Source organism: Phragmites australis, chromosome 19 (genome assembly GCF_958298935.1).
Source record: "Phragmites australis chromosome 19, lpPhrAust1.1, whole genome shotgun sequence".
In the NCBI taxonomy this organism is placed as follows: domain Eukaryota; kingdom Viridiplantae; phylum Streptophyta; class Magnoliopsida; order Poales; family Poaceae; genus Phragmites; species Phragmites australis.
In genome coordinates this window covers 18,221,580-18,246,882 of record NC_084939.1, presented here as the reverse complement: position 1 = coordinate 18,246,882, position 25,303 = coordinate 18,221,580, and the positions used below count along the sequence as shown (strand labels likewise).

General features: G+C 40.5%; 2 protein-coding genes across 5 annotated transcripts; one reads left to right on the top strand and one right to left on the bottom strand.

Annotated features, from left to right (window-relative positions):
- The first annotated feature begins 3,039 nt into the window (after nucleotides 1-3,039).
- LOC133900511 (uncharacterized) lies at nucleotides 3,040-15,438 on the top strand. 2 transcript variants are annotated; one of them, XM_062341670.1, is made up of 17 exons: nucleotides 3,040-3,123; nucleotides 3,248-3,313; nucleotides 3,435-3,509; nucleotides 3,747-3,821; nucleotides 11,048-11,200; nucleotides 11,551-11,824; nucleotides 11,936-12,038; nucleotides 12,142-12,272; nucleotides 12,352-12,433; nucleotides 12,548-12,680; nucleotides 12,835-12,986; nucleotides 13,065-13,530; nucleotides 13,630-13,685; nucleotides 13,773-13,845; nucleotides 13,945-14,024; nucleotides 14,121-14,205; nucleotides 14,296-15,438. In XM_062341670.1, the coding sequence occupies exons 5-17, from the start codon at nucleotides 11,057-11,059 to the stop codon at nucleotides 14,401-14,403; spliced, it is 1,887 nt and encodes a 628-aa protein (XP_062197654.1). In that variant the 5' UTR covers nucleotides 3,040-3,123; nucleotides 3,248-3,313; nucleotides 3,435-3,509; nucleotides 3,747-3,821; nucleotides 11,048-11,056; the 3' UTR covers nucleotides 14,404-15,438. The 2 variants fall into 2 exon arrangements, with proteins under 2 accessions (XP_062197654.1, XP_062197655.1); XM_062341671.1 differs by lacking the exons at nucleotides 3,040-3,123; nucleotides 3,248-3,313; nucleotides 3,435-3,509; nucleotides 3,747-3,821 and adding an exon at nucleotides 10,831-10,974.
- An 810-nt stretch (nucleotides 15,439-16,248) lies between these two features.
- LOC133900665 (disease resistance protein Pik-2-like) lies at nucleotides 16,249-24,631 on the bottom strand. 3 transcript variants are annotated; one of them, XM_062341866.1, is made up of 4 exons: nucleotides 24,612-24,631; nucleotides 22,677-24,078; nucleotides 21,701-22,369; nucleotides 16,249-18,486 (listed from the first exon to the last, which is right to left on the bottom strand). In XM_062341866.1, exons 2-4 carry the CDS (start codon nucleotides 23,748-23,750, stop codon nucleotides 16,663-16,665), a joined length of 3,567 nt encoding a protein of 1,188 aa, XP_062197850.1. In that variant the 5' UTR covers nucleotides 23,751-24,078; nucleotides 24,612-24,631; the 3' UTR covers nucleotides 16,249-16,662. The 3 variants fall into 3 exon arrangements, with proteins under 3 accessions (XP_062197850.1, XP_062197851.1, XP_062197852.1); XM_062341867.1 differs by lacking the exon at nucleotides 24,612-24,631 and having other exon boundaries at nucleotides 22,677-23,841; nucleotides 23,975-24,081; XM_062341868.1 differs by lacking the exon at nucleotides 24,612-24,631 and having other exon boundaries at nucleotides 22,677-23,861; nucleotides 23,975-24,069.
- Between the last annotated feature and the right edge of the window lie 672 nt (nucleotides 24,632-25,303).

Genomic DNA, 25,303 nt, shown 5'->3' with positions numbered 1-25,303 from the left:
ATTCACCAAGTCTCCTTAATACGTGTTAGTTTGCGGTCAGCCAGCTGGGAATGAGGTGGTCAACCAACCCCATCATCTATTTCTTAAGTCTGTTTATACTATATATGAAAGCTCATCTGCCATCTGCAAATGACGACGAACACATATACTCAAACACGATAAAAATGGCTTTTTTTTTCTGACAGCTTCTGTAGATCACCACACCTCGTGGGGCTCCTGGCTTAGGGAGGCGCCAGAAAAGGTGGGCCCGTGATGGCTCGCTGCCCCCTCTGACGAAGCTATTCCTGGCTAATATCAGAAAATAGATAAGTATTCTAGATCTACATCTACTCGCAATGAAATTCGGTGTTACCATCAAGAAACAGGGGCCAAATAAGTTTGGATCATGTTATTTAAACTGGACCCCTCTTTTTGTTTGCAAGGATGCTGAAATATAATTATTACATTTCTTGGGTTAAATTTTATTCCCGCCGATGTACTTAAATTACAAACTACTACTCTTTTCCCTACAAAGTAACAGGCTAAGGGTCCGTTTGGTTAGGAGACAAAGTGGGATGGGATAGGACCGTCCCTGTTTTTAGGGATGGGATGATCCTCTTTTTTGTTTGGTTGGTTGGATGGGATGAGTCTCTTTTTTGTTTGGTTGGAGGGACGAGGACGGATGGGGATGAGAATCATCAACTAATTATATATTTTAATTTTAAATAATAATTATTAATAATACACTAATCAACATGCACCAACATGTATTAATGTTACTTTTGTCATAGTCATTACTAATTAACAATAAAACATACTAATTAACCATAATCATACTTTAATTAGCTCATTAATTAGCAATAATTAGTACATTAATCCTTACAGATTCTAATCTCATAGTAATATGTACTAATAAGTAATACAAGCATACTAATATCATTAATCATTTTACTAATGTGCATGATTAGCAAAGGTGGATGGCTTCATTCCACTAATTTTGAGGGATATCTTCATCCAGCATATTGAGAGAATATTCCTCAGGAGGGATCATCCCATCCCTGCTGCCCCTGAACCAAACACCACAAAAACAGGGATCGCCCCATCCCATCCCACCTCATCCCTTGAACCAAACGGACCCTAAGTGGCTAACTGTCAGAAGTCAATCTACCGCTGTACGATCCGACATTACTTAATATGACAGCGCCGCGGGTATCTGGCCAGCCGGGCTAGCCACGTCGGCTGATTTCTTTCCCAGCATTTGATCCGAAATCGTGTGACGCTGCTGCGCTGCCGATCGATTTCTAGAATATTCTTGCCACCCGCGCGTGCGACGTTGGATTTCACGATGACCCACCGCGCGTGCGTGCCTTCTGGCTGGTTCGCGCCCGCTTCTCTCGATCTTCCCACGCGTGCCGGTTGGCTTGCCTCCTGCTTCTCTCGATCTTCCCGCGTGCCAGTTGGCTTGGCTTTTAATGCGAAGGCTGTGCAGGCCGCTGTGCCACGCCGTTTGACCGGCTCCGTACACGCGTGTCCCGATGACCAGGCAGCCAGTGTGCCCGTCGGTCGATAGAACCCAGGCGCCTCCTCGTTCTTACCCCTCCCTTTTCGCCTCCCTGCCTCCTCGTTCTTTCTCCTCTCTTTTCGCCTCCCTGCCGTTTGCGAGGTTTGGATCTTGGCTGCTGAGTGTTGCTTGTTGCTTCCACGATCTTGATTGCTGTGGTCAGTGCCTGTACTCGCGTTTGGGATCCCTTGTGAGCCGTTGTTTTTGTTTCGTTAGATTCTGTTGTTGTCTGCTCGTTGTTCGTCGGTCAATAGAACCTAGGTGCCTCCTCGTTCTTTCTCCTCCGTTTTCGCCTCCCTGCCTCCTCCTTCTTTCTCCTCCATTTTCGCCTCCCTACCGTTTGCGAGGTTTGGATCTTGGCTGCTGAGTGTTGCTTGTTGCTTCCATGGTCTTGATTGCTGTGGTCAGTGCCTGTACTCGCGTTTGGCATCCCTTGTGAGCCGTTGTTTTTGCTTCGCTAGATTCTGTTGTTGCCTGCTCGTTGTTGCTCGGTGTTGTCAGTGCTCCTGGTCGGATTTGTTGAGTTGTGATGGCTAGGTGGTTCCGGTGGTCGCTTTTTTTATTATCTATTTTATTGCTTCTGCTGGATTCCTTTCGATTTGTTACTTTTTGGGGTGGTCGCTTTCCATGCTGCTTAAACCAACAGGGGTGTTGCGTACTGTTTCCCTCCCATGCCCCCGGATTTCTTTGCTATGTTCTTCTTCTTCCTTACTGTTTATTGGTTCGATATGCACGTGTGGTCATTTTTGGGTTTTATTTTCCCTCCCTAAGATGGCGCACGGTCTACAGCTGCTGTCTTCGTCCCTCTGTTGTTTGCCTTGGTTGTTTTCTGTTTCGTATTGCAGGGCGGAGAAGTAAAATGAGATTTGTTTGGATTTGATGTTCTTGTGCTACTCTTTCTGTATTTGTTTATTTCTTTGTACTGCTTTGCCCGGTGACTTTGTTTCTTCCCCTTTGCGATTGAATCTCGGTGGCTTACTGCTCCTGGTTCCTTGCTGTTGATCGGCTTGATATATACCTTTTGCTATTTCAAAAAATTTTCCCCTCACTGTGTCCCTTTCTTTTTTGAGCCGGTTCAAAGAGAGAGAGAGGGAAAAAAAGAAAACAGAAGATGCAGTCTAAACTCAGTTTCTTTTTTCCCTTTTTTATTTTGCTTGTGTTTGGTTACCTATTGCAGCATGGAGTGGCGAAGCCGGATTTGTTGTGCTCTGCTCTTCGCCGCCCCATCAGGTAAGAATTGTTAGCTTAGAATCTTAATTCTTTGCCATGGTTTATTCACATGTACAATGAGCGAAATGTGAGCCTTTCCCTCCTCTCCCTCACGCTTACTCGGCGCCCTAGTGCTCCTGCTTCCTTACTGTTGGTCCGCTTGTTATATAGGTTTTGGTATTTTAATTTTGTTCGCCGTTGCATCCGTTTTCCTTTTTTTTGAGCCGGTTCACAGAGAGGGAAAAAAAACAGAAGATGCAGTGCAAACTGAGCTTCGTTTTTCCCCTTTTTGTTTTGTCTGTGGTTGGTTACCTATCGCAGCCTGGAGTGGCAAAATCCGATTCATTGTGCTGTGCTCTTCCCCGCCGCGTGTGGTAAGCATTATTAGCTCACAATCTTAATTTTTTTGCAATGGTTTATTCACAAGTACAATGAGTGGAATCTGAGCCCTTTGCTTCTCTCCCCCACGGTTACTTCCTGCCATGAGTTGCGGTTCAGCATCTACTACAGCAAAAGGGAAGCAAACGGATATTTCTTGCAGATTTCTCCTATTTGTGCCTTTTGGTATGGTGTTACTGAAAGTTTATTTTGTCTTATTTTTTTAGATATACGAAGAAACTAAATATTCCATGCCATTGTTCTTTTTTGCCTGTATCAAACTAATGTATTCTTCATTACTATGCAGGTTTATTGCCATTGTAGTTGCTCGTGTTGCTCTATCCGCGAGGTGTGTGCCGTAGGATCAAGTCTACTGCTTTTGGTAAGATGTGGCTGTTTCTTTAAGTATTGCCTAGAAATTTGTTCATCGTTACATGATATTGAAGATGTGGCTGTTCCTTTAAGTATTCGTTAGCAATTTGTTTATTGTTACATGATATCGAAATCTTATTGTTTGTAGCGTTATTTTTTTTTTTGGGCATATGAAAGAACTAAATATTTTATGCCATTGTTCTCTTCTGCCTGTATCAAACTAATGGTATTGTTCATTACCATGCAGGTTTGTTTCCATTGTACCTGTTCGAATTGCTCTATCCGCAAGGCGTGTACCATAGGATCAAGCCTGCTCATTTTGGTAAGATGTCGTTGTTTCTTTAAGTATTGCTTAGCAATTTGTTCATCGTTATATGATATCGAAATATTATTGTTTGTTACTTTATGGGTCAAATTATTACAAGTATTTTTGCTATTACCAATCTTTACTATTATGTTGCGCGCCAGTATTTTGGCTGCTACGTACCTTTACTGTTATGTTATGCATGCTATTGTGACTGATAGATTGTTTGTTCTTTTTTCCCTTTTTTTCTTTCTTCTTGCCCCTTCTTCCCTTTCCTCTCTCTTTCTTTCCTTTCTACCTATTTCTTATTTTTCCCTCTGGTCTTTTTACTGCCTGGTGAAATGGAAAAACCTTGGCTAGAGTCTCCTAGGGTCACCACATGTTCGCCGTTGGAGCATCTTATATCTCCCTCTTGCGAGCTGTCGCAGTTAGATGCCGCTTGCCATACGCTTCGTTACTCTGTGAAGCCGTCGATGATGGAAGCATACTGTGCGGCGTAGAAATTGAGTTGCCCCTGTTGGCTTTCCAAAGGAGCCCGCGGAAACTTTTTTTCTGGTCATGCGCTGAAGCAGGATGCATGGTTGCTTATGAGCACGCCGCTTTTCAAGCAGTTGCCTGTCTTCAGAGCATATATGGTTTCATCGTGGTTGATTACAGTTTTGAAAGGTTGGCTTATTCTCATGAACAAACCAAAAAAATAAAAATACAGGATAACGCTTATACTGTGCTAACTATACTTGCTGGACCCTTATGTTTCCCAGGTGTGGCTATAGATGTTAGGCCCGATGGTTTATACCGCTACATTCAGGGCAGCCCCAATGTTCCTTGAAGGACTATGTGCCGTTTAAATTGATTCTTCATTTTCCCGTTGCGTTGCTGCTTCCCTTGTCATGTATTCACTATGTTGTTCATAGGTTGCTTTTCTAGACATTGCACTACTGATAAATAAAAAAACGATTTTACTATCTTAGTGCTTTTTGTTTGTACCATTGGCTTGCGCTGCCACATTGTCTTCACATTGCGTGTTTATTGCTGTCACACCTTTCCTACTCTTCCTCTGTATTTAGTCACTATGTCAACCTGTGTTTTCTCCATTGGTAGCTAATGGAGACGCATCCAACCCAGCCACACGATGATTCTGATGCTGCACCATGTGCGTTCGCCAACCTTTCTCGGTGTTATCTTTATTTGCCATATTTGCCCCTACCATTCCCTATCTTTTATGTTTTTCCCTTTCTTCGTCTCCCCTCCCTGGCTCCCTCCTTCTATCTCGACCTACCTCCAATGGCTACTATCTTGGTAATAAGCAGCATCTTCACGTGGGCAACCCATACGGTCTAAGAGCACGCTTCACAGAAGACGAATTATGTTGTTTGATCATCCAATTTCCTATTTTTAGAACGGAACGAATTCACATTGCACGTATACATAACGGAGTGCTATTGATCAATAGGTGACCTTGCGCAGCACGCTGCATATCACTGCCCCTTAATTTTGAACCCAGCTGAATGCCGTCGTAAACGGCGAATATTACTAGATCAACAAAGACTCGCTATAACAGGTGAACAATATCAATCTTCAACACTTTTAGCTTGCGCCTTGTCGTGTTTGCCAACACTACCTAAGCCATGTTATTCACATGCCATTTTAGGTCCATTAAATAACAATGCACTATCGTTAGAATGTGGACGGTTCAGCCAAGATTATATTGATGCGTTAAAAGGTACGTGTGTTCACCACGTTATGTTAGTGGTTCCCATAATATGATTAGATCTCCAGATATAGCCTCGGCTTTTTCCATTGCCCCCCCTCTGTTTCAGCTTTTCTTCGCACCTAATGCAAATAGATGTTTAATAACTTATTATACCATCATGCAGATTATCTTGCTGATGATTTCTTTTCATCCTTTGTGTCTTCCTACGATGGTGCCACCCTATGCTACATGATGGTTTATCCTCCAATGCAAATATATTACTATATAGCTTCTTATCCCCATCGCTCCTATTTTGGTGCACCTGATTATGAGTGTAGATATTGTCATGCTACATTTTGGCTGAGAGAGAGGGTAAAATCTGATTCATCGATAAAAAATAATAGAATAATTTACAATTCTTGCTGTAAGGGAGGCAAAATTTGTATACCGCCTTTTGCAGAGCGACCTGAACCCCTAAATAGCTTGGCTAGATTCGGTGGTGATGCTCGCTCCAAAATTTTTTTGAAAAATATACGCCAATATAACTGTCTATTTGCTTTCACATCAATGGGAGCACACATAGATCGCTCTATTAATGATGGCCGGGGTCCACCTGTTTTCAAAATTAATGGTCAAGTCCACCACTGCATTGGATCTCTACTACCGCATGATGGAAGCCCTCCTAAATTCATACAACTGTACATTTATGATACTACCAATGAAGTTAAAAATAGATTATATGCTTTAAATCCAGACGAAGGGCCCGCCGAGCCTTTAGATCCAAAGATAATCGAAGATCTAATAAAAATGGTAGATAATCACAATCCATTTGCGAAGAAATTCAGGGTTGCAAGAGATAGGCTCGTAGATTCTGCCAGTGAAGAATTCATTATTAGGATCATAGGTGCAAAAGAAGGTGATCCTATACAATATAACTTACCTACAACTGATCAACTTGCTATGCTTATAGTAGGTGACTTTACATTAGACACATTCAAGCGAGACATAGTGATACAAACTTATGCTGGTGAACTGCAACAGATATCTGCGTTACACCCTACTTACATGCCACTTCAGTATCCCCTTCTCTTCCCATATGGTGAACGTGGTTTCCAAATTGGAGTACCTTATGCCGGTATCAACCCCTCTTCCACAAGAGTGCGTGCTAAAATGACAATGCAAGATTACTTTCGATACATGTTACACTGTAGAAAAAATCAGCCAAATCCATATCTATGCTACGGTGCTCTATCGAGTCAAGCTAAGGTTGATGCTCGTGCATGCATAGACGAGTTAAGACTATGGTACATACTTAGGAACCAAACCAACCTTAGAGTCGAAAACTTGCAAGGCATAACTGACGCTATTAGTCGCGGTTGTATAGATGGCAATGAGATTGGCAAGACCGTGTTACCAGCTTCACACACTGGTGGTAGACGATACATGATCCAAAATTATCACGATAGTATAGTGATATGCAGAGTGTATGGCCCACCAGATTTCTTCACAACGTTTACATGCGATTCAAAATGGCCTGAAATCTCTGAAGCATTGAGTTTTGAGCCAGGTCAAAAACCAACGGACAGAGCCGATATTATCGTCAGAGTATACAACATGAAACTTGAAGAACTTTTAGAAGACATAAAAATAGGTGCGGTGTTTGGCGCTATAAATGCAGGTGTGTAGTGCTATTTACACCATGTATTTCCAAATATTCTTTGCTACCGATTCAAAATTGCCATATATTATTTTGTATTCTTACTAACACGATGAATTTGCCCTCACACCTCCAGTGCTGCACACTGTCGAATTTCAGAAACGTGGACTGCCACATGCACACATTATTATATGGGTCTCCCATGACACGTCACAGCCAACACCATCACTTATTGACTCATACATAAGCGCACAAATTCCAGACCCAAAGATTGATCCCCTAGGATACACATTAGTTGCTGAACACATGACGCATGGTCCGTGCGGTCAAAACCACCAAGATAGTCCTTGCATGAGAAACGGCAAATGTTCAAAAGGATACCCTAAGTCTTTCCAAGCTGAAACCACAGATGATGAAAATGGCTTTACAGTCTACAAAAGACCTGATGATCACCGCTACATTCAAAAAGGAAATGTAAAATTGGACAACCGATGGATAGTACCGTATAATATCTCCTTGCTAAAAAAATTCCAAGCACATATCAATGTAGAGTGGTGTAACAAAACTATATTTATCAAATATCTATTCAAATATGTGACAAAGGGTCCAGATTGTGGTAAGGTCTACATTGAGAGAATAAGAAATGGACAGGATGCACCATACGATGGTGACACTCAAACTATAAATGAAGTTAAGGAATACTTAGATTGTCGCTACATCTGCGAGCAAGATGCGTGTTGGCGCATATTTGCATTCGATATCCATAGGCATTTCCCCTCTGTTCAAAGACTGCCACTACATTTGCCAAACGAAAACAACATAACATATAATGCTAATGCTAATCTAGCTAATGTCATTTCACAAGAATTCTTACGTAAAACCATGTTGACTGAATGGTTTGTGGCAAACCAAACATATCCTCAAGGAAGAGACCTAACATACTGTGAATTTCCCTCAATGTGGCGATGGGATGAAACACTACAAATATGGCAGCCGAGGCAAATCGGAACAAGCATAGGTCGTTTATATTATGTACATCCATCTGCTGGTGAGCGTTATTACCTTAGAATGTTACTGATGGTTGCTAAAGGCGCACAAAGCTACGATGATATCAAAACATACAATGGTATTAGACATCCGACATTTAAACAAGCATGCAACGCACGAGGACTCCTTGGTAATGACCAGGAATGGTACAATGCTTTTGACGAAGCAGCAACCTGGGCTACTTCTACGCAGCTTAGACAATTATTTGTCACAATACTACTATTTTGCGAAGTCAATGATGAATACACATTCTTTGAAAAGGTCTGGCAAGCATTGGCAGACGATATTCAATATAGGTTTAGAGAGGCTATCAACAACCCAAATTATCAAATGCCTGAAAACCAATTGAAAGACCATTTACTTGATGACCTTTCAACTTTGTTTGCAAAAAATGGAGGCAGAATTAGAGACTACAACTTACCAGATAAGACATCTAGCTATCAAACGACGTGTACCAACCAACTTATAGACGAAGAATTGTCATACGGCACTGACCAATTACTGCTTGAATCTAATGATTTAGTCTCAAACCTTAATGATGAACAACATCATGCCTTCAAATCCATAATACACGCAGTAGTTAACAATGCTCCTGCCTTCTTCTTTGTATCTAGTTATGGAGGTACTGGTAAAACCTATTTATGGAACGCTATAGTAACATACTTACGAGCTCGTAAAAAAATTACACTTACAGTTGCTTCCTCAGGCGTCGCATCACTGCTATTGCCAGGTGGTAGAACAGCTCATTCATGCTTCAAAATTCCTTGTGACATAGACGATTCTACTATCTGTGACATCAAGCGAGGGACTATGCTTACTGAACTTATAGAGGCAGCGTCATTAGTGATTTGGGATGAGGCTCTTATGACACATAGAACGACATTCGAAACACTGGATAGAACATTGCGTGATTTATTATCATCCCAATCACCGAACATACAAAACATTCCCTTCGGTGGCAAGATCATTGTCCTAGGAGGTGATATTAGGCAGATTCTCCCAGTGGTTGAAGGCGGTACCAAGGCACAGATAATAAATGCAGCAATAATAAACTCGCCCCTTTGGAAACATGTTACTATTTTAACACTAACAAAAAATATGCGGCTCCTTTCTCCAGGCTTAAACCGGCAAGCCCACCAAGAAATTGCTGAATTTAGTAAATGGGTACTAGACCTAGGGGAAGGAAAACTACAGACAATAGCAAAGGAAGATGAATTAGAACCCACATGGATAAAGATACCACACGATCTGCTCCTTATGACCAATGGCGACAAAATTGCTTGTTTAGTAAATGCCATATACCCAGATTTAGAAACGAAATTCCTCGACGTTACATATCTTCGTACAAGAGCTATATTAACACCAACTAATCAGTTAGCTGATGACATAAATTCACTCATGATATCTTTAATTCCTGGCGAGGAAAAGGAATACCTAAGTTGCGACAAAATATCGAAATCAGGAAATATACATGACTCATATGATCTTTTGTATCCAATTGAATTTTTGAACTCACTAAACGAAAAAAATTTCCCACACCATAAATTGCTCCTTAAGAAGGGAGTTCCAATAATGTTACTTCGCAATTTGAATCAATCGGGTGGCTTATGCAATGGAACACGCTTAGTAGTTACAACAATGGGTGATATGGTCATCGAAGCACAAATAATCACTGGCACCCATGCAGGCCAGATTGTGTTTATCCCTTGCATTTCTTTAGCATTAAAAAACACTAAGCTACCCTTTATACTTGAGCGCCGTCAATTCCCTATAAAAGTATGCTATGCTATGACCATTAATAAAAGCCAGGGTCAAACACTTGACAGCCTAGGTGTCTACCTAAAAAGGCCTGTTTTTACCCATGGCCAACTGTATGTTGCAGTGTCCCGTGTTACCTCAAAACATGGACTAAAGATACTAATAGTCGATGAGAATGATAATTGCACAGATACAACACGTAACATAGTTTACAAGGAAGTGTTGGCACTTATCTTACCTACATCTACTCAGTAATAAAGTACACTCGCATCTTCCAATATATATATATATATATATATATATATATATATATATATATATATATATATATATATATATATATATATATGTATGTATGTATGTGTGTGTGTACATATATATACATATATTCTTACTCGGAGCTAAGAGAAACATTAAACCACGCTAGACTATGGTAAAACCACTACATATACTTGCATATTTCACTAGCACAAAGTAAAAAACAATCCGTTCTCTCTTCTTCCCCCCCCCCCCCCCCCCGTATTATCATTCAAGCACTAGAGATATGTTCAAACAAATGCTTGCGAATTCAGCTGTTACATAGTTTACAAAGAAGTATTGGCACTTATCTTACCTGCATCTACTCAGGGATAAAGTACATTGACATATATATACATATATATATATATACATATATATATATATATACATATATATATATATACATATATATATATATACATATATATATATACATATGTGTGTGTGCATGTGCATATATATATATATATATATATATATATATATATATACATATATCCTTGCTGTGCAGCTACATAGACCATCAAAGTACAATCGACTATGGTAGAACCACAACATATACTTCCATATTTCACTAACACAAAGTAAAAAAACAATCCATTCTCTCTTCCTTTTTTTCCCCATACTACCATTGAAGCAGTACAAATATGTCCAAACAAATGCTTGCAAATTCAACTGTTACATCAATGCCTACTGTTTATACCATCTAATCACAGGTATTAGCCTTTTTTATCAATTCATAAAATACATCTGCTCTCACATTACATCCTGTTAATGTTTGATGTGCAGAGTTGAAAGATGGCATTTGACTTGCTGCCCACACTCCACCCAAAATCGAAGCACTGGATAATTTGTGTGCGTGTTTCGCGCAAATGGGAATACCATGGTGGTACTGACGATAGACCAATATCTCACGTAGATCTTGTTTTTGTCGATGAAAAGGTACTATAATACTTCTTTATACTCCTACCACGTCATACTCGCATTGTGCTATATCATATCCATCTTAGATATGCCATCTAATTTCCTATCATATTCAAAGATAGTCACCAACACACACAAGCAAATTTGTATATATGTGTGCAGATCATGCATTCATGTTAATAATTATTATATACATTTTATTCCCTTAATTGGCTACATTCTGGGTTCTTGCCGTGATTTTGCCGTGATTTATAACTCGTATTTGCCCCTGCCATCATCTTTACGAACTATAGTTAGATTTCCACAGATATTCTTATAGTACCTACTAGATAATCAAAGATGCTTACCATTCGTTCAAAAAAACGCAGGGAGATGCTATGTATGCTGAAATACCAAACTCTGAGGTAGACAGTAAAAGCTCTTTAGTTCAAGAAGGTGCCATCTACATAATCAGCCGTTTTAGAGTATCAAAGGCTAAGTCTCTATATAGGCCAGTTGATGCACCTTACATGATTGAACTTACTTGCTATACCAAAATAACTCCAGCAAAGGACATTGCAGCAACCTTTCCAACATATGCTTATAAGCTCACACCTTTTCTTGAGCTTCCAAAATACACAGGCAAAAACAGACACTTCTTAGGTAAGTAGCGTCATTACCTATAGCTAAATAATTCTATCTTTTCCCCTACTCTACCATAAATTTGACTGTAAAAAGAAAAAACAAACACACATGCACACACACTTGCTGTAGATGTGCTTGGCATCATAACAGAAGTTTCTGACACAACCTCCCTGCAACTTCCAAACCAACCAACTGCTACTATCAGCAGAAATGTAATCCTCAAAGACCTCAGGTGAGAGCATGATGAATGTAACATTATGTAACCAAATATAAAATCCTTTATTATAAGTACAGCTTACCAACCTACATTATGGATTTGCTACCCTTATCTACAGCAATATTCAAGTTAAGCTAACCCTATGGGGCCAACGAGCTATTGAATTTAGTATCAATGAAATTTACACTGAAGAAGAACGCAATCCAATTGTTGTTCTCATTGTTGGCAACCTTATGAAAAGTTTCGCAGGTACACATAGTCTTACTCGAAACAGCTACTGCACTTCAAAATCACACACCATCACTTCTAACTATTTGAGTCAAAACAGGTGAAGAATACTTGAGTGGAAACGCTGCATGCCGCTGGTACTTCAATCCCATAATACCAGAGGCTGAGGAGTTTTATAAGAGGTACATAAGTCTTTACCTGCTCCATACCACTAGATAACACACACATGTGACACGCCATACTATTTTACCTTACACAGTTAACAGCTATTTACACACAAATATTTGTGCACACAGCATTCACAACCAGCAAATAACAATCAAGCGTACCACTGCTCCTCCACATCAATCAGCACCACAACAACAGCCACTGCAGCTTGAAGATAAGAGCCTCCATGATTTAGACAAAATGGATCCATACGATTTCCCAGTATGTGTAATCTACCACATAATTCCTCCTGCCTACTAAAATAGCTATTCTTATGATAATCCTAGCCCTTATATTACATTACCAGATTATACTTATTTTTGTTTCCAGCACTTATTTTAGGTTCTAACAATAGCTTACCAATTTGTCATTACAGCCATGTGGATACCGCTGCACTGTTACTATTGTGCGCCTAATCTTAGACACACCATGGTGGTTCCCATTATGTAATAGATGCAGTTGGACCTGTATACCGAATGGCGACGGTTACAAATGCAACACATGCTCCTGCACTGGCTACCGCTTCAAGTAAGTGTCAGCTTCTTTTTCTTTCTCATACAGCTGAATGTATATTAATCAATACCCTCTCCAATACCACTCTTACAGATACAAGTTATGTTTCATTGCAAATGATGGAACCGCTGAAAGTGAAATGATAGCTTTCGGTGAAGTTGCTCGTCGTATTGTTGGTAAACCTGTCCAGCAGGTCCTTAGAGCATCAAGATTTGCAAATGACGCACCACCTGACATCGCAGCTATAGTCTCCTTAAAGTTCACATTTGCAATTACCTTGACAGAGCATAGCTACTATACTCCACAAAAAACATATCAAGTCACCTCTGTCATCACTTCTTATGGAAGACAGCACACACTTCCAAACATAAGCTGCAACCAGCCCAAGAACCCACCAGCCTCTCAGACATCCCAGCCAACCTTTCAGCCACACAACTATCTTGCCAATGTACATTCCAGTTTACCTGATGCTACTTTCTCACCTGGCGTGAAGACCAGTGCATCTTCTTCACAGTCAGCAGTTCAAAAAACAGTCACGCAAAGCATGGCAATAGACAATGTAAAATCATACTCTTTCTTATGAACTATTTAATCACACATAAATAAACAATGGTTCTTTACCATCAGACACCAATGACATGTTCAAACTCTACTGCAGACTCCCCCTCCTTCACTAGAACATGATGAATCCCCATTGAAGAGAACAACCCCTCTGTAAGTATACACATTCTGCAAAAAAAAATTAATACCCCTACCACTATACTGTGTAATGTTTTAATCATCTGTTTATATAACACACAGGGATGCCACAGATCCACTTATACATCCAGCTACTCGGAAAAGACTATTCGAAGATGCAACTTCTTCTAAAAAGGCAAGTAGACTTTCTACTCAGTATCCAACCTTTCATCCATTTATTACTTCATAATAGATGTTATTAACCAACTTTTACTCACATCTCCTTCTGTACAAGGACATTGAACACCAAAAAAACAGCCACAGTGAAACAACCACAGACCCATCTGATCCATTGCCTCACCTAGCAAGTCAAAGGTATAAAACAAAAGTGTTACTATCTTACAATCCATAAATTGCATCCCACAACTATGCTTCATGACGATGTTGCTACACTATTTTTCATTTGCACAGAAGTACTTTGCAGCACATGACACCTAGCACCACGAAATCATCAAAATCGAAGACCACCCATGTTCTAAAAAAACAACCAGTGAAGGTCAGTTCCACTCACATCCAGATTACCTACATGCTATCCTTACAACTCTACTTCCAAAGTGCTAATCATTGATTGTTCTTTTACTTGCAGCTAACCAGACCGGTGGACACATCTGACCTTTGCCTTTTGCTACAAGAACAGACCTGCTTTCGTTATTTTGCCTTTTGTTTATCTTGTTTTCTTTCTTTACTTCTGTGAAGTTGCTTTTGCACCTAGGTTAGCTCACGTCTTAGCTAACAATGCCACCAGATAACAATGCCACTGATCCCAATCAGCAAAACTATTAACTAAGTATCCCAAGAGATGATATTGCCAGCAATCCTCCTATGACACACTGATGTAAAATAACAAACCAGTGATGCTATGTAGCATACTCAACTTAGCTAGCCAGTTAAACACTATCATTATCCCTTCTTTTTTATTGTCCCTCTCCCCCTCTGCATCCTGATATCAACCATTGCTAAATACATTGCTTTCCTTTTGACAGATACAATACAGTAGCACAATTCACCTTGCTTCACTTTACTACTCTATCAATATGTTTTATTTGACAATGGTAAACAACACACACACCCACACAAATTCCTGTATATCTGTACACATCATGGATTCATCTTAAAAATTCTGTATATCTCTACAGATCATGGATTCATCTTAACACCAATCATATAGATTATCTTACCCTGATTGACTATATTCTCCATTCTTCTTGTCACTTATAACTCCAGCTGAACACTATCATTATCCTTTTTTTAACTATCCCTCCCCCTCCGTATCCTTATATCAGGCATTGCCAAATATATTACTTTTGTTTTGAGGTATACAACAGAGTAGCAGATATAACACTTAATTTCCTGTGATATTCAACGATGATAAACAACACACACCCACACAAATTCCTGTATATCTGTACGCATCATGGCTTCATTTTAAAATTTCTGTATATTTGTGCAAACCATGGATACATATTAATAACTATCACACAGATTACCTTCCTTTGATTGACTATATTCTCCATTGTTCTTATCATTTATAACTCCACTTAAACACTATCATTATCCCTTTTTTTATTATCCCCCTCGCCCTCTGCATCCTGATATCAACAATTGGTAAATACATTACTTTCATTTTAACACATACAACACAGTAGCACAATTCGCCTTGCTTCACTTTACTCCTCTATCAGTTTGTTTTCAACAATAATTCCCAGGTTTTTTCTATTCATCATACTTTGATATAGCAACTTGCTTAATCAAATGCTGCCACCATGTTTCCATCCTAATACTAAAACATCACATTGATATTAAACACAATACGTTAGCGCTTATTACATTGTATGCCAAAAATACACAAAACAGCAGATATTCGTATCTATACATACAAGCATTATAATCCTATTGATAAGTAGCATATCGACTCTATTGAACTGCTCAGCTGCTTTGTTCGTTGTTCTCATAAAGAGCAATTTCTATTTGACAACGTCTTAACCATTTTTTCCCCACCTTCTCTTTTTCTGGTATCCTCACCTATCTCATCCAGTACTATAAATTATTGTTTAAATTCCTACACAGCTACCTATAATCATTTCAGCACCTATTCTTTCTGGGGAAAAAAAATGCAAATATTACTGTCATTCCTTTATCGTTTTATAAACATGATCTAAAATACTCATAATGTATACTTTGCTTCCGTGATACTCCTTATAATTTACTCTCTTCATTATATACAAAATATTATCAGTTAACGCATGCACAAAATAAAAATCCCACCTCCTCCTCACTATTCCTACCTGTTAACACATATGCACAATAAAAATCTTATGTTCCTTTTCACTCAAAAAAAGAACAATTTTAACATGTCACTAACCCTAGTTAATATGAAGGCAAGCGGAAATGCATCTACCAATTGGAGATTCTGAGAGGATTGTATATTTTAAGCAAAAATCAGAAACCAGGAACAAAACAACATTACAACCCATCTACAGAAAATTTACACAACAAACTCGAGAATACAATAGATAGTACACCAGAAAACTACAAGATATCAAGATAAATACCATAGCAATTTTTTTTTGAATGTAATGCCACTGAAATGGACATGTCCAAATTCTAGCATATACATATAAATATATCACGAGAGCATTTTTTTCTATAAGATATATAAGCTGGGATTTTTCCGTACCGAACCATAAAACGGACCGCGTTTAGTTATGTATTTCACTACGTAAAATGCATTATGCATATAGGAAAAGTACCGACTAGTTATGTATTTTTCTTCTCCCGATGGTTGCAGCGCAGGACAGTTACACAGGCATTCCGATCCAGAACACTAGGGTTGAGTAGGAGCGAGAAAGAAAAAACCAGCAAATGAATAGCACCGATCGTTTTGTCCGGCAATGCTTGGCCGACTGAAACAATGGCCATCTCGAGCTCAGCATCAATCACCGGACGAACGTAGCTACTCAATCTTCAAAACAGGATTCTTTTGATGCATGGCGAGTTGCTGCTCCAAGGCTTCCTTGAGTGTGCAGTCATGGGAACCCTTAATCTGGACCTCCTTGAGTTCAGACAGTTTTTCTAGCCCAGAGAATTGCAATTGAGATCTCGAACCACTCAAGCAGTGAGCCTTCAGCAGCTCAAGATTTTGCAGTGCTTGTGATCCGAAAGTTACATTGAAGGTGGAGCTGCAAGCAATCTCAAGTACCTTTACTGTTTCATAGCAGCGCAACTCTTCTCCATGCAACATGACACAAAAGTCGAGCTTACCACCAGGAACCTGCTTGATACTGAGACGTAGAATACAAAGCTTAAGATACTGGAGGGCCCTAATGGTATCTTCTGCTAATATAGTCATCTCCAAATGCAACTTTGTGAGCTTGTGAAGAGGGTTGATCCATACTGGCAACTTGTCTACAAGCCCATACAGTTTAAGGCTCTGTAGATTCTTTGGTGGCGAGAACACCGCAACGTTGGGGAAGATGCCATCCAAAAGTTCTTGATGATACTTGTTTACCCGCACTGACAAGGATTCCAAATGGCCATGACCTGAGAGTGCAGAGAAAAACTCCTTGCTGTTTTTCTTGTTGATACCTGAAAGCCCGAGCTTGCGCAACTGGGTGAGCTTCCTGAGCTCTTTCAGGATTGCCCTCCCCCCTGCAGAATTGACATTTACAACACCGAGCGTGTGCAATGCTGTCATTTCCCCAATCCTTGTAGACACCTCAACACCATCTAGTTGTCGACTTCTACAGAACACAGATGATGACGGTGATGCCGAGGTATCTGGTGTTAGTTGTTCCTCTTTTGGTATTATGGTACCAGCACGAATGTACTGCAGCTTCTTTAGCTTGGTGATGGTCATTGGCATCGTCACAACAGAGGTACGTAAGACATCCAGAGTCTCTAGCTGCCTCAAATCACCCAATGAACTCGGCAGCCGGCAGATATCAGTGCATCCTCGTAGCGAAAGGTACTTGAGGCGAGACAGCAGCTTCATCATTTGTTTGAGGTCTTTGTATTTCACATCTGATGCATTCTCAAGATCCAGCACCCGAAGCAACCTCATCCTGTCAGAGATGAAGAAGGATCTCCACTTTCCGAACACTGTCAGAGACCGTAGCCGTGAGAATTCTATGTTTTCAAACACAATTCTGTCTCTATCCCAGCTTTCCAGTATGCTGAGGTGACGCCCTGAGCGTTGAGTGGTCATGGTGCAACTGCCCCCCAGTTCAAAGACAAGGTTCTCTTCCATTTGACGAGAGATGATGTATTCGCGGATGAAACTGTTGACTTGACACAATACCATTCTTGTGTCATTGAATGCAGTTGTGACTGAATGTGGTGGCTGCTGGATTATGCTCAGATCAAGCAGCCTCGAGAAGAAACACTCTCCCCTCTCCTCTGCAGAACTCTTGTCGGAGTCCCTGGAGTAGCCCTCCGCAATCCAGCGTCTCACTAAACGCCTCCGTCGAATGCAGTGGTCTCTTGGAAAAATCGATAGATAGAAGATACATGGCTTGAGGAAATCTGGGCATGTACGAAAGTACGAATGCATCCAGCCAAATAGTGCCTGTAGACTAGCGAACTCTGGGCTGCTCTCCAGCTCATGCATAAATCTGCGATTCATAGAACTTGCACTATCCATCCATGTGACTGTCTTGGGTGCCAAAAAATCAGCTATAGCAACTATTACTTTGGGAAGTCCGCCACACTTTAGTATAAGTTCTTGTAGCTCCGCAGCTTTGGAGTCCGTTATAGAAGATGATGTCTTTTTCTTAAGTACCTAATGTTCCAATATTTGAAGGACAAATGTTAGTAGTTAGTACTATAAGCACATTGGATTTAGATGTTTCAGTCACAAAATGTAGGTGCATGGTGAAAAACGTACTTGATACATGCATCAGAAAGGCCATGCATGTCAACAGACTAATGGGAAAAATATATAACTGCAATAATTCATTCATAAATGTATTAACTATAAATGTTAAACCAAAAGAAAAGGAGCAAAAACATCATTGTTTTAGCTACCATTAGCTTCCCATTTTAACAAAAAACTAGAGAAAAAGAATCTGTGAAGCCGTATAACAGTGTAATACAACAATTGCATTTTTTTATACAAATGTACCACGTCATTCTTTCTAGCCACCGAAAATTACTTATTCCCTAGAATATTTTGCTGCAAATATTTACACAACTATATTACTACAATAGTTTTTTTTTCAAGAATCTACCATATTGTTCCATAACACTACTATTAATCCCATGTTTGTTTTGTTTCCATAAGCGAACATGGGGCTTTCTAGTAATTTAAATCTATTATTAACAATTGAATATATGTTACTAGCCAAAATTTAATATGACCTCTACGACCATATGGAATCGACCATGCCACTTTTTTTAGCAGAGGGTCCTATATTTTTCCACAACTGTTTGAACAGGTGCAATGGTTACAATCTGAAATGTATGCAACCTGTTGAGGATCATAAGGTTACACAACCGCTCAGTCAGATACATATTTTTCCCATTTTCATCATGACGCCCTCCAAATGACACATGAATTAGAGGACCAGATTAAAATGCTATGGACACATAAACACAGTGCCGGAGCTTTGAAATACATGGAGAGAGTATCAATCGCATGACTTCATACAAAATATAAAATGATCAACTTCTCGTAATATTCCTATTTTCCTTACCAAACAAGACATTGGGACTAAAATCAAAGTCCCTTGCTTGATTTCACCAGTCACCACAATTTCCCACCAGTGGACCCCTATTCCCGTTTCCAATTATACCTATAGATGCGGAAAATTGTTTGTTTGATATATTTTTACCATCCAATCATTCATGTCCTAAGGGAGAGTATCACAGCCATCCCTACTCCCAATACCCCAGCGAGGCAGATCGGTGCCAACAACCCCATCTGTCACTGTCGGTCCACTCCTCCTAAGCCCCTGCCCTCCCTAACATTCGACTAGGTTGTTGAAGTTCACCATCCGGAATCCTATCATCAACAACTGCTGGCTCCCTGCAGTTCGGCTTAGTTGATTGTAAACTTTTGCTCATGTTGGTTGTTGTAGTTTGTGGCTTTGTGCATAGTTCCGCTTCTTTTCGGCTGAAACACTGTCCAGGACCGATAGGTAAGGCTATTAAGACGGGACAGCTTCAGGTAACTTCCTGCTGCCGATCCCAGCAAAAAATTTCTATTGTCTAGTAAAACTAGGATCAGGCTGTATTGGGCTCTTTTAGTTGGGTCTAACTAATTGTTTGAGATTTTGCTCCAATCTAGTTTGTTGTTCGAATTTGGCAGTTGGAGATTTATTGCTCAGACTGGTAGCTTAATAGTTTGATCTGGTTTCTGAATTGGATAAGGTTGTAGTTTGATACAATTTGCTGTGTATACTATGTCAGTTCCAAAATTGTTTTTTTTTCTTTCTTAAAACAATTGACATGCACATGTCAATAGAACTAGGAACATATTATACTCCACAATTGTAGTCACTCAATTTAAATTTTGAAAGTAATTTGACACTGAAGCGAACTTGCATAGTGTACATCTGCTAAATGATGGTTCATTACAGCTTGCGTGATCTTTGATCGGATTTATGGTTAAGCATTTTAAGAGGGTCATTCAGGAAAGAAAAAAACATATACGCCAACTATCTGCATTACGGATACTTGCTTCCACACCAATCTTTGCAGGTCCAGCACCTGCAGTTCCAGTCCATAGGATGAAGAATTGTGGTTGAAAAATATGCATGCAAACAATTTATTCAGATTAGTTGGAGTTTGTGTTAAAGTTCGATTATTTAGAAAAGAAAATTAACAATAGAAGTGTCACTTGAATCACTTTCATTTAGAATATTCGTAGCTCAATAGTCTCAGGAGCAGCCAACCAACCTAAGAAACAACCAGATTACCAGGTTCGGTGAGCCCCGATCTTAAAGCTCAGTCAGGGGGGCGTCTTTCCCCTCTGAATGAGTTTTTTTAAAGACCAACCATTTATACTAATAATAGACTTCTGATATTAAAATATATTGATGGCTGCAAATCTAATGATTGCTTTGAGTTTTGGAGTTGCTCTCTTCGCCTAGATAGTGACACGATGGTCCTAGTGCAAGATATGCTCATGGCTATTTATGTAGAATATTTCTCTCAGTCCGAGAATACATGTCACGTCTGTGGGGAAGTGACTGGATTGGATAGCCAGGTGTGGGAGGTCTCCGGCCAATTCTTTGCCAATTTCCTACCCGTTGTGGAAGGTACGACGCCCCAGGCGTTGGTTCTAGTAGCAAGGGGATGAGGAACAAAGGTAACAGTAGGGAGATGAGAACTAGAGAACAGGGATGAGAAACTAAATTGATTTATTGCTTGATTCCCTGAGGGGGGGGTGTGGCTGCTCTTTATATCCAGAGCTTGACCGACTCTAAACCGAGTAGGACTCAAGTCCTAAATGGACTTCATCTCGGGTCGTCCCTGATTACAACTTATCTCTTTCCATCTAATAACTCTACTCCTAGCCGAGTTCAATTCTACTAACATATCTAACTCTATCTTCTCAGCCGAACTAACTATGCAAACCTATCCTAATCCAACTGACCTTCGGATTTTAATCCTAAACTGACTCATTTATTGGAATCCGACTATGCTAACTTATCTGGTAATACCGCACATAACAATACAAGGCGTATTTTATTGTGGCCCGGTCTCTAAAATTAGAAACATACTTATAATTTGACTCATTGTTGGTCAATATATATAAAAGTTTGACTTTCCTATAATAAAATGCGCTTTGTAATTTTGGACGGAGGGAGTAACATTCATTCTTTACACCTATATAATAAGGGTGAGATAATAATCGGAGGTTGTTGTTAATCAAGTGAAGGGGAAAAGAAGGAAATTTGCACATCAAGTTTCGAGTTTCCAAAAAACATTTATGCAAAAAATTACATTGAAATGATGTAGAGCAGATTAATGTTTCTTGTGAGTAAACACACCTGCTTTTGAAAGAGCTCGAAGGCTGCTTCAGCTTCTAGACCTTTGACATTAAGAATGACCTCTTCATTATCTGCACAATGTGTGGCGATGCTTGCTTCAGTTGTAATGGCAATGATAATGCTTCCAGAAGGTCTAGATACTAAAGCAGGTTGAATTATGTCCCATTCTTCCGTAGACTGCAGATCATCAATTATGACGAGGCACCGATGTTCTTTTAGAATCTTACGACACTCTTGAATAGGGTCTTTGATTCCCATGGATTGAAGGGGTTCTGAATGCAAATCGGAAAGAAGGTTCCGACAGAAGTCCCTTAGATTTAACGGATGGGGTACATTGACCCAACCGTACATGTCAAATGATGAGCCACTTCGAAGAATTCTGTCATAGTACAAGTTCCTGACGAGGGCTGTTTTCCCAACGCCAGCAATCCCCCACAGAGACATCACTTGGAAAGCATTGAAACGTGCCTTGGCAATATAGTGACGAAGTTGGTTCGTTTCTAACTCGCGTTCAACAAGGTAAAAATGGTCCATCCAATCACGGGCAGCTTTCCTTTTAGATGTGGGAAAGTCACTCCTGTGGCTCATTCCGTCATGTGTTAATATCTCAATGCTGCTGTCCATCACCCTATTGATCTCCTCACCTTTAACTCCATGACCTTGAGAACCCTGAAAGAGAAAACAGTTACAAGGGCATACAAAGGAACTTTAGGCTTGAGGGAGGGGATGTAGAAGTTTAAAAAAAATTCTCATATGTAAGGGAGATGACATTCTGCAATTTTGTAAAACTGAATGATCAAGCATGATTTCATTTAAAAGATATCAAATTGACAATCAGTGAATGAATAGAGATGGAAATTATACAAACAATATTCCTGATGAATTTTTGTCTTTTTTTCATATCTCCCAGCTGAACTCGAGTTTGATCTTGAAAATATACATCGTTGTTGGATAACTTGATGACGCCCAGGCTTACCTCCTTGAAGAAGACACATACAGAGTGCTCAGCTGAGTACTGCTTCAGCTCCAACACTTGATAAGAATTCCCGATGCACAAGCTTGCGATTTCACACTGCTGCGTGGATACAATGATCCAGCTGCCGTTCTTCTTGTCAGGTAGATATGTCCTGATGCCATCCCACTCTCCCATTGTGGACACGTTTTCCAGGACAACTAGGTACCTCTTCTCATTTACTTGCTTCATGAACGCATCAATGAGTCCGCCTTGCGTGGTCGCTGTAACCTCAATCCTCTTCAGTTCATTTACATCTACATTGGTTCCTTCTTGCAGGCAAGAGTTTGTGTAGAACTGAGATACCAAGCTCTGAAGGAACTCATGGGGATTGAAAGGATGTGTCAGTTTCACCCAGCCACGGCATCCGAAGTTTTGGCAAATTTCCGGGTCTTGGTAGGCTTTCCTGATGATGGACGTCGTACCAAGATCACCACCTGTTCCCCACACCGAGATCACCCCAAGGTCACTGCATTCCTTGGCGATCAACTGGGTGAGGTCCCCCAAGCCTTGCTGTTTTCTCGCAGTGTGCCTCGCCTCAACGAGCATATCGAGCGCTGTCGTGCTGACGGCGGTGCTGGACGCCGGCTGTGGCTGCGTGATGGGCTTTGAGCCGGAGTCGCTAATAAGGCTGTAGCGCGAGTTCCTCCTGCTCACATCCTCAACCCTGGCCTTCAGCTGTTGTATCTCAGCGACTGCCTCATCAAGGGGCAGCGCCGCCACCGCCATGCACGGCGGCAGCAAGCGGCGCCACCAGTTTGGCTCGTTGTCCAAGTGAACAACAAACTCAATGCAATCCTCCACGTCGTAAGCCAGGTCGCGGACTTGCCTGACCCAGGTCCTCACCACACTGTTCTTGACACGCTCCTCGTTGGCAACGTTGAGGAAGGAGTGCATCATCTCAAACTCGCCTGCGATGAACACCAGTTCGCGCTGCGTGCTCTGCCGCAGCTTTGCCTCCTCCTCGATTGCCAACTGCGCCTTGGTCAGCGCCCCCTCTACCACCGACCTGGCCAAGCCAACCACGAGATCTGCCATTGCTCGTGCAGTCTCTCACTCTCTACTTACGTTTTAGTTGTGTGGTAGCAGGTCGCAAGTAATGTTGCTAATGCTCATAATTGTGCATCGTCTAAGAACAAAGAGATGGGACTATAAAAGGAGAGATCAGCTGAGATACAGCTAATTTGGACATTGTTAAACGAAATGACCAGATCTGAGAGATGATTTGGACTAATAACAAATTAATTTGGCAGTAGACTCACAAACTTAGTCTCGCCAGCTGAACACTTCAAATTGACATCCATGTAAAAGCTGTGCGTCTCGGGTCAATGGATCTGCACTGAACCGACACCTTAATCAAGTTGACCTGAATCAAAAAGAGAAAAAAAAATTAATGAAATAGAAACAGAATGATTGGCCTATGTTGCCACATGGGGGTAAATCACGAAATTGACCACTTAGGAGCAAGACAATTGGTACACCTCAGCAAAAATATGTCAAACACACATTTCTAAATGAACACAATTTGGAGTAGTTGTTACATACCGTACAGCTTAAAAGAAGTGAAAATGTTTGTCATACTAATTCATATGTTTCTTTAATATCAGCCAGCTGTTAATGAGATGGCCACAGCCCAACAGCCTTGAACCTTGGCATCACCTAAGTTGACTTCCTTTTGCATATACTATACAATCTAAACTCAACTAACTGATCAACAGTATGTTGTAGGGGTTTATAAACAGTTCTAAATTTGGTTTGCAAGATGAAGGTTTTGAAGGTTCCTAACAGAATAGCAGAGCAGTTGCATCAGATGAACAATTTTCAGTGACATGATCAGCTATATATGTCTACTGAGTAGGATATAATGCCTCGGAGAAAAGCTTCTGATAAAATACATACTGTTGAATTCCATTATAACTTCTGCAACCTTCTCCCAGTATTCCAACGAGGAAGAAACTTTGAAAACTCAGTATTCCTATGAAAAACATAATTTTATTGTACTAATCTTAGAAAAAAAAAGGATATGTTCACAATGGATAATCATATGAAAGCCTGGCAAAGGTTCAGTTTTAAGTGTTATCAGTAGTTTGCATCGTGCATGTAAGTGTTAATAACAAAGAGTGATGAATGTGCTGCCAAACGGGAAGTGCAGAAATGTTGTGTGGTTACCAGCCCAAGGCAATTCATGTGCCAAGTGAAGATTTTAATCAAATTTAACTTCCAAGGTAAATTCGAAACGCAGGGTCGCAGATCGAATGCTGGAGAGGGCCAGGTCACATACAGTAACATACGCCTTTGGATCATAGTGGCATAGAGGAGCGGCGGCGGCATCATAATGGCACGCCGACGATGCAGGGGAGGTGTTGCCGTGTCGGCGTTCCTGTTGTGCCTCTAGCACCGGGGACTGGGGTGTAATCAATCAAGTGAAGCACAACCATTCCACTGAGCAATTTTGTCGAGCACCTAGCTTGCATCTCTTACGTACCTGCCTCTCCCTATAGCAGGGTCGATATGTAAGTACAACAATGGTTTGGGTTCGAGTTCAGGGGCATCGATGAATGCTAGAACTGGAAACTCAGCAGGAGGGTAAT